This window comes from Crocodylus siamensis, chromosome 10 (genome assembly GCF_052110815.1).
Source record: "Crocodylus siamensis isolate JL-2025a chromosome 10, ASM5211081v1, whole genome shotgun sequence".
NCBI lineage: Eukaryota > Metazoa > Chordata > Crocodylia > Crocodylidae > Crocodylus > Crocodylus siamensis.
Genome location: NC_143404.1, coordinates 13,531,747 through 13,546,391, shown reverse-complemented (window position 1 = coordinate 13,546,391; position 14,645 = coordinate 13,531,747). Strand labels below are relative to the sequence as shown.

General features: G+C 45.7%; 1 protein-coding gene across 3 annotated transcripts in view; it reads right to left on the bottom strand.

The window, feature by feature from the left end:
- ARHGAP26 (Rho GTPase activating protein 26) overlaps positions 1 to 14,645 on the bottom strand; it is a 326,765-nt gene that overhangs the window by 161,747 nt on the left and 150,373 nt on the right. For all 3 annotated transcript variants that reach the window (XR_016438391.1, XM_090020915.1, XM_090020916.1), the window contains exons 13-14: positions 12,311 to 12,376; positions 11,310 to 11,384 (exon numbers count right to left, since the gene is read on the bottom strand). Coding sequence is in view for 2 of the 3 variants with exons in the window: in XM_090020915.1 (XP_089877041.1) it covers positions 11,310 to 11,384; positions 12,311 to 12,376 (141 nt within the window). In the remaining variant the exon portion in view is untranslated. The remainder of the gene's footprint in view (positions 1 to 11,309; positions 11,385 to 12,310; positions 12,377 to 14,645) is intronic.

Sequence of the window (14,645 nt, the reverse complement as noted above, 5' to 3'; positions counted from 1 at the left end):
CAGAGGAGGGCTCCTGCCAGCGTGATGTTTGCTACTACAAGGCAGAGGCAGAAGTCCGGCCATCCAGCTCCCATTGGCTCGCCAAGCAAGAAACATCTGCAAACTTCCTCAGGGACCCTGCATTCAAGAGCAAGGAAACTTGTGGCTGATCAGCTTCCTCGTCCCAGCCACAAGGTAGAGGACTGATGAGGAAAGCAGAGATGTGTTTGTTCATTTTGTTTGTAGTAATGGTCAGGAGGTGGAGTAAGACCAAAACCTATTTTTAAATGTTGCTGAGCAATGACTCTAAGAAGCCAGCATGGCTTGGGTGGGCTATTGGCTTAGCAGAATTGGGTTTGGGTTTGTTTTTTCACCTCTGGCCTCTTGATGTCATTCTCTTTGCTTCCAACTTCCTCTCTGGAACAGGCTGCTCTTTTAAATGCCTGATTCATCCCTTCCCACCTCTGGAGGCATGTGCAGAGTTTCACAGAAACTCCTGAACTTCTGGATAACCTAGGCCTGGAGGCATGTCAAGTACTATCCCAAACCTCTTCATCCTTGGGGCAACTCAGCACCAAACATGACAACAACAAAAAGATGGAGCCTGGCTCTAAAGGAGCAGGAGTTGGCAAGATTTCAGTGTGGGAGCCACTCCATGAACCACATCTAGCAAAAGCAGCTATTAGCCTTCACTTATGCCAGCCCTCCAACCAAAACAACTGTTATATAACCTTACAGAGGAACAGACTTGAAGAACAGGCAGCCCATATGGCTTTTTATAGCACAGATGAGGCGAGTCTTCCAGAGCTTAAGCACATCCATTTTAACTCATTTCCAGGCTAGCCTGTCCAGACACTCCCTAGCAATCTGTTTACAGAAAGAATTACTGATTTCTGCATCTTTCTGTAGATTTTCCCTGTGCTGGAAGATTTTCAGAGCCTACCTTGTGGCAGTTTGCGGGTGCCCTGTATTTGCAGGTACAATACAGACTTCTCTTCCCTTGATGACTCCTACTCTCTATGCATGCGTGCGCACGCACACGCACACACACACACACAATGCCCCTCCACCCTCTCATGGGCAAAGATGCTTCTTTTTGTTTTTCTGTGAAGAAGTTTGAATTTATTTTCAGAACATTTAGAGAAAACCCGTAATTTCTGTTCTGCTATGTACCTTCTGCAATAGGGGTTCACTGCGCTTGGCACGGATCAGACACATAGTATGAGACAACCCCATCCCTGAAAAGCATGCAGCCTCAACTGACAATACAGAAAATAAGTGGGAGGGGAAAGAGCGGCCCAGAGACGGGAGAGTGATACGGTCAATGTCTCACAACCAAACCAGAGCAGAACTGGGTCTCCTAACGCCCGCTCCTGTTTGCAAGGCCTCCCAGGTGCAATCCGCCACCATCTTTGCCCTGGAAAGGCTCAGGACTTTGTTGATCTGCCACTGGGCTCAACTCTAGGCAGCCTGGAGACACCCCAGGTCATGTCTGCAGCACAGCAGTGCACAAGTGCTAACCACCCAGCCTCCCCCAGGGCTGTTTTTAAACTTTACAAGGACCAAAGGCAAACATCGCTGTTCATGCCACCATGAAAGCAAAGGAGGAGAGAGGCTGCATTACACAGCTGGGCAGGGGAAGAAAACCACAGCACAAACCCCCAGCTGATCCCAGTGACCCAGGGACTCGCCTTTTATATCAACACGGTCATTCTCCCAATGTTTCTGCCGGCCGCGCTACAGTAAGTGGCTGATCTCCAGCACTTTCCCCCATCCAGAGACTTATGAACACTGCTTCCTTTATCTGGTACGTACACACACACACACACACACACACACACACACACACAGAGGATCATAACCTTTAGAGGCTGTGGATGGCTGCCTTTCTCCAAGCCATGAAGGCTAACTGTGGGCCTCCACAGTGCATTACCCTTCCCTGCCAAAAGAATATTCCCCTATCTACAGCTCTTATGTAGCACAGAGCCTGCAAGGCACAATGTGCTTCTGATGCATAAAACAGAGTGGGAATTTTAATGGGCAATACAAAGAGCCTGACCCTACAAGAAGCTGTGTACCCCCAACCCCCTCACACAGCACAATACAAGATCAGGCCTGAACATGTAGGGAGCGCCAGTTTTCTCTGGCTCCTCAATGCTCAAACTCTACCATCCCCACTGACCCACTGAGCTGCATGCACCACATGGCTGGAAAACTCAGCTTGATGCCTGCGCCCTGGTCCTGCTCAGGAGCACTTGCCCACTGTAAATGGTTCTTAGAAACACTGGCTAGATGATTTCAGGGCAGGTCCTACCCCACTGAAGTAATTTCCACTACCCTAGGTGCTGTGAGAGGTCAAACCGGAAGCCATCAGCAGGGATGTTCACAGCTTCCCTGCAGAGCACAGGTGCAGGATATGACCGCGTTGCACTTACCATACATGCCATGAAACAGTGGAGTTGGGAGCCAGGGGTTGTCAGAGCAGTTTAAAGCCACTATGGGAACTGCTGCAGGAGTTGAACTGGCTCCTGATGTGACCGAGGCAGCCCATCCCAAACTGCTTCCAGCTCTGCAGCACACAGCACTACATCCTGCCCCAAGCACACCTGCTACACAGAATTTATGAGAAAGGGCACTCACAGGACAGCCTGTGGCTGCCTACGCAGATCTGTGCCAGGGGAATTCTCTGGCTAGGTCTGCTGTTTGCAAACCTCTGGTACGAACACAGCAGCATGTGGTTGCCAAAGTTGCCCTTAGAATCGCACCCTTAGGTTTGCAGCTGAGCCTGGTGCGCACAGCTGGCTTGAGGCAGCCTGTTAATTTAGTCTGTTTTTATTCTTAAATGTTGCTGCCTGCTCCTCTCTGCTTCCCCCACCCAAGAGGCCTCTGCTCCCTTTGTGCAGCTCCCCACCCCTTTATAAACTTCCCTTCAAGAAACAACAAAAAAAGTGCCGCTCTCTACACATTGGAAACATGAGGCTTTGGCCCAGCAAGATGTAGTCCTCCAAACCCTAAGATTTGAAGAGGAATCTAGCTTCAAGTAATCAGACATCTTGTTGCCTCTTCCCTGATCTCTCCGAGCCAGCAACCAGATCAGAAGCCAGGTTTACCTGGACAACACCACAGCAAGACAGTATCATAAAGCAGCATTTTACCCATTTCCATGGAAGCCCTAGTAAAACCTCTTAATGTTGTTACAACAAAATAGCCTTTGAAAGAGGAAGCAACTGTTTCTTTGTTCCAGAAAACCTTCCGTTCTGAAACATAGTGCTACAGTTGCAAAGAACTCCTGCAGTCCCCCACCCCTGGGGGGCTGTTCAGTGCCCTACGTGAAATAATCAGTCATAGTAAGCCCATTTCCTAGTGGATAGCAAAGTCACGTTGCAAAAGGCCTAGGAACAGTTGCCGACAAAAGCTGTATAAAGACATGGCAGTTTTGGGTTGGGACTGAAGAAGGCTACCTGGCCGCTGGCTGCAAGGAGGAAAGTCACAACCGTTCCATTTGCAAGCACAAATGCACAGCCCCCCGCCCTCCGCTTTGGTGTGGCTGCACAATGGTCACACGTTTACTTACTAATTTAAAGCTCGTTCTCCAGGTGGGAAAATTTTCCTACAGCTTTCTAACCATGTGATGGAGAAAATAAAACCCCTAGGCCTTGTTTGCAACCCCTGGCCACTATGTGAATACAAGCCACATGTGCACAAGGGTAGAAACTCGGCCTGATTCTTCACTCCATTAAACCAATGGGCACCCTTTCACTGATTTCAGCCAAAACTGCTGCCAGATCTTACTGAATGGCAAGAAGCCCTTAAGCACTTGCCCACAGGAAGCATATCATCTCTGTTCATACAACAACTACTACAGTCAAAGATCTCCACTGGGAACAGCTGTTTACCCATCTGGTTCTATGTATTCAACTCAATGGTTCCTCTCTGCACCCATGTATAATATGCTTCTGAATTATAAAGTAATAGGTAAACACTGTAATTTTAAAAGTAATTAAAATATGCATTAAAATAAAAGTTGGGAGTTTCCCCAAGGGCAATGGGTTTGGTTTAATTAAACATCCAGAAAAAGCACTGAAAAGAGGTAAACATGAAAAAGTATACTTCACAACAAAGATCAAGCATGTCTCGCACATTCATCACCCAAATTAACACCCTTCCTCCTAATCAATTTCAGTGCGACTTTCCATCCAACTCATTTTTTTTACAAGGAGACAATTGTATGGATTAAAAATAAACCTGGCATGGTCAAAACAAATAGAAGTTTAACTTTTTTTTTTTTTTTTTTTTAAATAGCAAAACACAGGAATTGGGAGAAAAAAAAAACACCTCATCTTAGTGACGGCTGGCTTAGCTCAGTGGTGCTCAACGCCCAACCCATGACCTGCATCATTTGGCCCAGGGAGCTTCCCACCAGTCTGGAAATTAGGCAACAAGGGAACAGTAGCAGTGCTATTTTTTCCCCAGAGCAGCAGGAATTAAGCACTGACATGGCTTGCTTGCTGCTAAATTTCTGGACCTAGGGGGAGTCCCACAGTCCAGATTTGGCCCCACATGCCACTGCCAGCACATGCCAGAACCAGTGAGTGAAGTTTGGCAAATGTGTGAGGTTGCACTGGCATACCAGACTGTGCCCACAGACCAACCCTGTGCATGGGATCCAGCCCATGGGGCCAGAGTGGTTGAGCCCACTATGTTAGCCGATTCAAAGTTATTAGCATGACATAAGAATTACTGGGAAAATATACACACAATATTAGGATTAAGGTTAGGGCAGATGATCAATACCCGTATTTTTCAGCCCTTAAAATCTGTAACATTCTGCAAAGTTTGCATTGTGACAGCTGCAGAATCTTTCCTCCAAGCTGAAGATGAATTCAAAGATACGGAGACAAATTTTACTCACAGTTGTATAAATCTAAAACGGTGTCAATAAAATCAAGGATTTATTCCATGGGCCAACATCTGCTTTCACACAACTGTGTGTCTGAAATTACTTGTTAATATGAATTAGTTACACTGTGCAGACAAATGCAGCCACATACAAAGGAAAAAAAGTAATGGGAGGTGCAAGTATTAAAAACACAAACCAAAAAGCCCTACAGTTTTCCTCAACTGTGACACCCCTTAAAAAGAAATGAAAGAGCTCATTTTTCAGCCCCATTATCTATCAGCCAGAGCATGCTTATTCTCCATTTTTATTTGCTAGCAGTTTATTCTAGTCATAAATGCCCCACACTGTTAACCTTCCAGTTTTCCCTGGTCCATTATCTTTAATAAACTGAATTAAAGAAAGAGCTTAATATCAGTTTAAAGGATCAAGCAGTGATTCACCGGAGAAAAACAAGGCAGCTCCAGCACCTGATTCAAGAGAAGCAAAAGTTGGCCTTGGTTTTTAGGTGGAATCTATATATGAACTGAGAGAAAACTGAGGCATTTCCAGTTTTGGGTTTCTTGGCTTGCTAGCTTGCTTTTCTGGAGGCAAAAGCAATGGCAGCTGACAGGTATCAGAAGCATCATTCATCTCTGGTCTGAACGCTGGCTCAGCCATATCACTGACTGACAATGCGGCATGGAGCAGTGAGCTCACTTGGAGAAAGTTTCTACTTGATATCAAGCAAAGTATTAAAACATCCCAAAACAAAAGCTACAATGGACCCAGAGTGAGGTGCTTACAGGCCACAGGACGGCCAGCTCCCAGGGGTTCTTTCCAAGAGGATGAGAAATGCCAATTAGCCTATTATTCCCAGAAGGACTGAAACAGGCATTATACAATTTCTTCAGTTAGCTTTGGGGAGGGGAGGGGGGCACTACTAGCCTCTAGGCCAGTGCTTCTCAAAGTGGTGGTCTGCAGACCGGTGCCAGTCCGCGAGCCACCGGTTGCTGGTCTGCAGCGAGTTGCCAGGAAAGAAAGAAATATATTTTCAGAAGCATAACATTGATATGTCATAGCGCCACAGTTAGTACGCTCCAACGCTCCAGGTGACGTCACGTCGTGCGAGGTGAGGAAAGAAACAGCCGGTCGCACATTTGTGTAGTGCTGTTACATGCAGTTGCTGCCACTGGCTGAACCGAGCACCAGTCCCTGGCCCACTGGAAAAAAAAACTGCTGGTCTACCACATCAGATAGTTTGAGAAGCACTGCTCTAGGCAACTGAAATTTCAACTCCTTGCCACTTTCCCTATGATAAAAAAAAAAGCGCTGTTTGGGATACAGCCCTGTTACCAAGTGCCAAATCTAATCTTCATGTGGATGGCATTGAGAGGGTTGCAAATGCAACCATAAATTACATTTAATCATAAATGCCACTGGCTACAGAGAAGCCCCATATACCACCAAGCAGACCTGCACCCTTTGGTTCAGATGAGTAAGACTATGCAGAACAGCATACTTCACCTAAATACATACGGTGGGTGCCTCATGAGCAGAACTGCATTACTGTACTGGAACCGTGTGTGTATGGGCACATGGTCCCTTCCCCCTTTAACTCTGTGCTACTCCAAGTGCAGCTGCACTTGATAAATTAAGTAACAGCGTAAAGTTCTCGATGGCAGGGGGCAGGAAAATGCAATCATGATAACTATGAAGCAAGTTTCACAGAAGTCGTGCAATGGTGCAGTTGTTCCCAATGTTACCAGCAGAGACACCAAAAATAAAATAAATGCAAATGGACTGAAGAAATCCCATCACCAATCTGAAGCAGGTACTGTCACATGGCTGCGGCCTGTTCAGGCCCTTACTGGCACAGACCTCCATACTCAAGGCACACCACCGCAGAGCACCTTCAATAGGAAAGCGTCACCCAAGACCCCTATGGCGGTGTCTCATTTGCACAAGATGCTCCTCTGAAATCCGATCCTTTTGCCATTTATACTGTATGCGCATGAGTAATGCTGACCACATTCATTTCTAAATATAAGGGAAACCTAAAGTTGTAAGCAAAATTGGGCTCATTAGCTTGTGAGGTTTTGATCTGAATAACGAGCATTTGTGCAGAATGGAGTTTTAACTTGTAAGGTTTTACAGTCCTCAAGGGGCAGGACTGAGGGGAAGGGAAAGCTCAGGTCACAGACAGCCAGCATCAATCTGAAAGCTGGAACTAAGCAGAGATGATCTAATCACCTGCAGTTCTCTGAAAGCGCCTTGTTAATGTGGAGACTTGAGGACATGCACTTCCCCAGCCAGGCAACAACACTGAAGATCAAACAGGGATTAAAATAAGTGACACTGCAACACTGACACAAGTGAGGCCCCGGTCTACCCTGCCCCCAAGCACCGGTTCATTATTATGCTTCTGATATTAATAATTAATGAAGACCTGGCGAGGGTGAGGTGTCAGCACTGACCATATATCACTGCATTATGAGGCAGGAGGCCAAAGGCTGAGTAGCTTCAGCTACAGGAGATAATGCTATTGGATGGTGTCCAACACCCTGGATTCCTCCCAGCTCTAAAGAAACCGCAAAGGAACAAGTTTTACCATCTGTTATAGGCACAGAGCCTCACACTGAAACCAGAGGACTTGGAAGAATGTAACCGAGAGCCAAATTCTGCCCAGGTGGGAAGAAAAAAGTTGTATTCGCTTTCCTGGTTCTTATGATTACACGTTCTGGTGTAAAAAGCAGAGCAGAGGGCTTGGCATAATAGATGTCATCAGGAGACAAACATAGCCTGCAGCCCAGTTTTTAGTGGATGGTACATGATGCCACAAGAGCGGGAATTAACAATGCTTCAGGAACAGTGGGCCCAAATTACTGAGCCAAGTCTAAGCAGGCCAGCTTTGCTCCCCTGCAGCAGCTCAGGCTTCTCCCTTAAACCCCTGGGGACAGTGACTTCCCTCCACTGCCCAGCCCCCACTACCAAACTCTCTCAAGAGCCCCAACTTTGTGGGCTAGATGCAATGGCTCCACAGGTCAAATCTGGCTCACGGATCACAGGTTGTCAACTCCTGACTTAGAGCAGGGGTGTTCAACAGGTTTCCCTATTCAAGCCTTTAGATCTGGTCCATATGGTATACTTATGTGACCTACCAGACAAAATCAGATTCTTTGAGATCCTACATTAACATTCACTCGGCTTCAGTTCAAAAATAAGAATCACTAGCACTTCTGGCTGCAGAGACCACTTTGGAAATGTCAAAGTAGACACGATGCAACATCTGCCTGTGACTACACAGAACCTGAAGCAATGACTCATAGGTGAAATTTTCTGACCACTCTGTCTTGTTGGATTATCAGCTTTAAATAGCTGACACCTGGAATGCTATCACTGGTCTGGAATCAGAGATCATTTTAGTGCCTGTATGGCATAGGCAATGTGGAAGCAGATACAGCAAGAGCAAAGGACACTTGCCATACACCAGGGGAAAAAGTACTGAACCATGGAAAAGATGGTAGGGAAGTAAAAGCAGGAGGGAGAAACAGCAGTTAGGAACAAATGTGATAAGAAGAGACGGAAGAAAAACATCAATGAAACATGTAGTTAGGAGCCCTAATTATTAGAGCTTTATAAGTCTCACTGAGACTTAGGAGCCCTCATGGCATGAGATGGGGTTGGCTGTGTGCAGTTGCTGCTGCTTTAAATCACTTGTGTGTAACTTTACCTAGGGAGGCTCTGGACAGACACTGCCTTCCTTAAGGTGTTTTTAAATAAACAGATAAGGTTCATCCAGGGCTGAAACCCCACACAGGGGACAAAAAAAGAACCCCGAAAAAACCCCAGTACAGGACTGGTCTCATGTGAGCAGCTGCATCTGTTCTAAGTCCTGCTGCATTTCTGCACGGTCATGTCAATCTGTTCCCTACATTCTTTGGCTCCTGCTCTGAATTGTTCCTAGCTGACACCAGAGCAGAGCAGACATTAGGGATAAACAGCACAAGTGATTGCTTGGGAGAGACTTGCAAAGATGTGAGTGAGTGTGACGCTTTGAGATCAGTGGGAGGCACTGATCCCTTCTGCCCTCACTGCAAAGCCAGCAGCATTAGGTGGGGGCCAGCTCTGGAGAGAGGATGCCACCTGCAGACTAAGTAACTGGCAGCAGATGACTTGCAAACTTTGAGCGTTGTGCCAATGGAGAGATTTTGGGGCCAAGCAAGGCCCCAAATGAACCCCTTCAACCACTGCAGCCTGCAATTCAACTGGGTTAGTTATTAAGTCTGTAGTGTTCAGAAAAAACAGGATTTGTGGCATTATGTCATGCCAGGAAGAACTCTGGGTATATGCAAAAGTACCTTTTACCTGCTTTAAAAGGGCAGGGGGAACAGCGGCTAGGGACTGCACATGTGCTGCTATGATCTGTTACAGCCACAACAGCAATCCAACTTGACTAAATAATTGTAATTTTAACTCTGAATGAAACACTTATATCACTACAAAATCCTGTAGATGTAACAGTTGCCTTGTAATGGCTTGGTATCTGTTACTAGGGCTGTATGAAGCTTCAGTCCATGATTTGATTTCGCAGAGATTCAGCCCAATTCGGTGGCCGAATCTCCGAATCCGAACTGAAAATTGGGAGACCCTTTAATCTCTCCGAATCAAATCAAAATCCTCCAAATCAATTTGGAGAGATTAGGAAAGATTCAGCGATTTGGACACAGACACATCTTTAAATGTTTTTTTCTACATACCTCAAGGTAGCAGGCAGCTCAAGAATGCTGCAATGCTGGGGCAGATGGAGTGTCCTGCAGGAGCACAGGTTCCCCAGAGTGCTGGGCAGCAGACCCGGAAGTGAACCAGAAGTAGTTCTGGTCCACTTCCCGGTCTGCTGGGGAATGCACTGCCCTCCCCCCCGGCTCGACCACTGGTGCCATCCAGGTCGGGGGGGGGGGGGGGGCACCCAGGGTCCCCCCTGCAGCTGACCTGGGGGTGGCTCGGGCCCCCCCGCGCGCTTGGCAGTGGACCCAGAAGTGGACCAGAGGTATTTCCAATCCACTTCCAGGTTCACTGCCAAGCACACAGGGGCCCACCCCGCACTCCTGTGGGACACTTCATCTGCCCCAGCATTGCAGTGATCACAAGCTGTACTGGTACCTCAAGGTATGTAAAGCAAACATTTAAACCTGTGTCTATGGCCGAATCGGCATCGAATCTTCAGATTCGGATTTCAGTCGAATCGAAATCTAGACAGTGATCCAAATCAACGAATAGAATCACTGCCCCCAATTCAGGCTGAATGCAAATCCAAATCAAACACGGCCCCTTTTGCCCCTTTTGCATACCTCTATCTGTTAACAATTGTTCTGTCTGCCTATGCCCTGAACTGAAAAAGCAGGAGGCAGACTATGCAGCACAGAGGTGTCCAGAAAGGAGGACCGGGAGAATGACAGAACAACATCATTCGACTTGGGCTCTGCCTCAGACAGAGCATTGTTGAACACTAGATTGTCCAATACTCTTTACTCAGATACAGAGCGCTAATGACAACACTTGAGCCCTTCCTCTCCTTCCATTTAGCACATTCATCTCCAGATAAAGGAAGGACTTCCAGAGAGGGCAGCATCTGACTGAAAACTGAGCACCAGGGGTGTTTAGAGATGTTCCCAAGGAGGCACGGGGGAGGGTACTTTAATCAGTGGGCTGTGCTAATTAAAAGTGCCTGAGCATCACGTGTATCCATGTCCCTATGCTGAAAAATGGTAGTGGGATGCTTTGAACTAAAGCTCAAACAAGGTTTAGTTTAAAGCACCCCACCACCATTTTTCAGTGCAGCGATACTGATGCATGTGACGATGGAGCCTGCTGCAGCCCATTAAATTTCTGCACTCCAGCAAATTGTTTAATCAAGTCTGCTCTGACGCACTGGATTTACAGCACATTGGAGCAGCCTCACTGCACATCTATAGGAGCCCCAGGGTCTATCTGGTCTGGCTACAGGAGGAGAAAAATGTTGGGGAGGGGTAAAATAATGCAGTCAGCACGAAAAAAACTGAACAGTCAAAATAGGGATAAAGGGCTAGTGCCAGAAACAGTCGATAAGTCTAGAGACCATGCATGGCAGGTACAGGAATACAAATCTTCTGCTACTCTGCTGAGATTTTAGCTGTACTTAGGAAGGCTGCCAAGATTTGCAGAGCATATGAGCATGGCACCAGTGACTGTCCAGGTTAAACAGAAGCCCCTTCAAAAAATAATTGCCTACAGGATTCCTAGCATTCTGCTCCATGACCATCTGACCCCTCACAGGATGTGGGACAGAGTACATTCCTCCACGTGAATTCCCACTGCCAGGTCCTGGTACCTAGACAAGAGTCTCCACAAGGGGCTGGCAGCTTTTCAGAGAAATGCAAGCTGCTTCTCTTCAATGGGGATTTGAGACACTTACCCATTAATACACTCAACAGCTTCTGCACCCTGGAATTCACTCCAACAATTCGGTAGAGCCCTTGTTCATTGATCCCTGAGAAGATAAAGCATTTATTTCATTAGGAGACCATTAAAAGAACTATTAACATTTCTTTGGCTTCTCTTATTGCAACTACAGTTAAAGCTTCCCACTAGCTATATGCAAAATTCAGCCCAGCTCCTACTGAAGCAGCTGAAGTCTAGATCCGATGCCTAGAATTTCATGCGCTTATTGAAGTACTGTCTACCTGATCATCTCAGAATTAGAGGAGGGGTGCAACAGTCATTTGTACTGATCAGCAATGGCAGAGCATGGAACCACCACAAAGGAATATCATTTATCTGGTGGGATAGGCTTCTGATCAGGAACCAAGTTTTCATCCATATTTAGCCACTGCCTTACACAACTGTGGTCCTGATCCAAATGATAAATTATGGGTGGCACTAACAGAATAAAAAAAAAAATAGCACAAAACTGCCTTGTTGTTACAGGCAGACATGGATTCCTATAAGACCTTAGGCAAGGCGTACCTTTTTCACCACTATCAGTAATCTGAGGATAACAATTTGCAGAAAATGAATATCCTTCTCTCACTGTGAGGGTGCTCATGAATTGTGACATAGGCCACAAGCATATTAAAAAATCTTTTTAGGGACAATGATCACAGGAGTCTTAAAAATGCACATTTATTTACAATACATTTCCAATTTAGTTCCCCATTTTAGAAGTCAGCCCATTGTTTCTTCATTCATTCTTCTGCTTTGGATTTTTGCTAAACCACTTCCATCCTATGGAAATGCAACCCAAAATAAATATCCCAGCCAAGACATCGTTGTGAGCCTAGAAAATGTTTACCACACATGGGTCTCAGAGGGTTAATCAATCATTTCTGTGCACAAAAAGAGCAGGTAAGCAAGTACAATGCTGAAAACAGATGCAAGGCCTGCCCTAAAAACAAGGCCATCTGGTGAACTACTTACCTCTTGTTTCAACAGCATGTATGCATTTCTTGATAATGCTGAAGCCGACATTATCCAACTGAGCAGCTGAAAAGGAAGAAAAAAAAAGAGAGAATTGATAAACTATCGAGCAATAGGGCTGATTCATGTTGAGCACGCCCTTTGCCAACCAGAGTCCTTTCACGTTTTCAAAAACAGTCACTGCTTTTCAAAAACCTTTCCAAAGGGACAAATTTGGTGAAAAAGCAGACACTAACCAACTAGGCTACACCAAGTGTAACTCAGACAGATGCATGACAACTGAAGTGCCTCATTCCAGACCCCTTACTGGTCTGTTTTACTGATTCTCCAGATCTCTGCCAATGCCAAATTACTGTACCTGGGATCTTCACTTGTTCAATAGTTTCAGGATCAAGATGAGACCTCCCAAGGGAAACTTCTGACTGGGAGATCTGCAAGTCTCTAATTTGTTAAGTCACATCTCCATTTCAAATGGCAAATCCTGAGACACTGCATTTGTGCTGAGCATCTGGTATTTCCTTGATAGTTCTCTTGAATGATTTTCATGTTTTACTTTCAACCGCAAGGACTTGGTGCCTTTTTCAGGTGCACTATCAACTGTGCTAAGGAGGTAACTGGAGAAGAGGAAAAGGTGAGCTAGTTCCATCGGGAATTAAAGAATTAAAATAGATCTTTCTGAAGATGACAAAATGCTTATCCCCTTAAAACCAATACTTTTCTAGTACAGTGCTCCAGAGAGGTGAAGTGTGCTGTGAGAAGAAGTTTCCACAAGACCCTTTTCTCTTGAGATGTCAGCCACACTTCAAAATAAGCTGTGAACCTTAGTTTAAAGCAACCCTATTTACTTCATCTTTATGAGGGAACAGAGTTCACTGTCATCATGAGTGACCCAGCTGGGATACTAACTTCAAAAGCTCATTGTGATACTGCCAGCCCATTACACAACAGAGCCACTTGAACGCTAGGGCACATTTTCATTGTTCAAGTAAATGTTTTTGGCTCCCAGGCTGCAAGCTGACCAGGTAAGTCCTATTCCTTTGGGGGCTGTACACAATACAACCCATTTCCCTTCTTCCCATGCCCACTTGCACTGTGCAACCAGAGTCCCTTCTTTTATTAGTAGGAATGTGTGAACAAGGATGTCCTGAAGGTATCTGACAGTAAGATCCAAAACATTCATGCTAAGGAAATACAAGACTCAATTAATCTCATGCTGTTGCAATTCTTCACATTTAAATTTAAGCAATTAACCAATATATGGATCAAAATACCTGCTGAAATCTTGAAGGAATAATTTATCCCTTAGTTCACTCTTGACTGGTACTGGGAATGCACTGCCTGAGGTCAGCCATCTGCTGAGGAAGAAGTACTTCCTCCGTTTGTAAAGGTTGAGAAATTTGCAGAGGCAGTATTGAAAAATCATCCAAAGACATTCAGAACATCAGGGACATCCTGGGAACTTAACCACCAAGGAAGCACGATCCTTGCACGATCCATTATGCACAATCTATTATGCTATCAGGGTTGCGACTGCAGCACAGATAGAGAAGTCAAGAAAAATGGAACTTTTTCCTGCTTCCAACGCAGTCTTCAGATAAGTCATTAACACTGGCTGGACCTTAGACACAGCAATTCCCTACAGTGCCTCTAGGAGGATTGTGAAGCTGAATTCATTACTCGTTTTAAAAGCAAGCTGAGATCTGAGTAGGACAAAGGTGGGGTATTACCTTACAAGAAGATGATTTTATTTAGCCACACGCAAAAGTAGGTGAGCATCACATTTCAAAAGCACAGAACTGCACTCAGGAGTCCAGCAGGAACGACCTCAAAAGAGTCCCAGGCTTACACAATGGGAGACATGCAACATTATCCTTTGCCTCACCCTCATACATGCAGTTTAGCAAATCAGATGCACACTAATGTTACTGCTGATCATAGAACCATAGAAAACGAGGGTTGGAAGGGACCTCAGGAGATCACCTTGTCCAGCCCCCTGCTCAAAGCAGGGCCAGCCCCAACTAGAACATCCCAGGCAAAGCTCTGTCTTGTCAGGCCTTAGAAACCTCCAAGGATGGAGATTCCACAACTTCTCCGGGTAACCTGGTCCATTGTTTTACTATCCTTCTCGTGAGAATGTTTTTTCTAATATCTAGCCTAAGCTTCCCTTGCTGCAACTTGAGACCATTGCTCCTTGTTGTGTCATCTGCCACCACTGAGAACAGTTCAGCTCCAACTGCTGCATAGTACAAAGGATAGTTCACTGGCTGCCTATAGCTAATAAGGTGCAGTCCCTTACTAGTCCATTTATCTCGCACCCTGAGTCCTCTGCTCATTT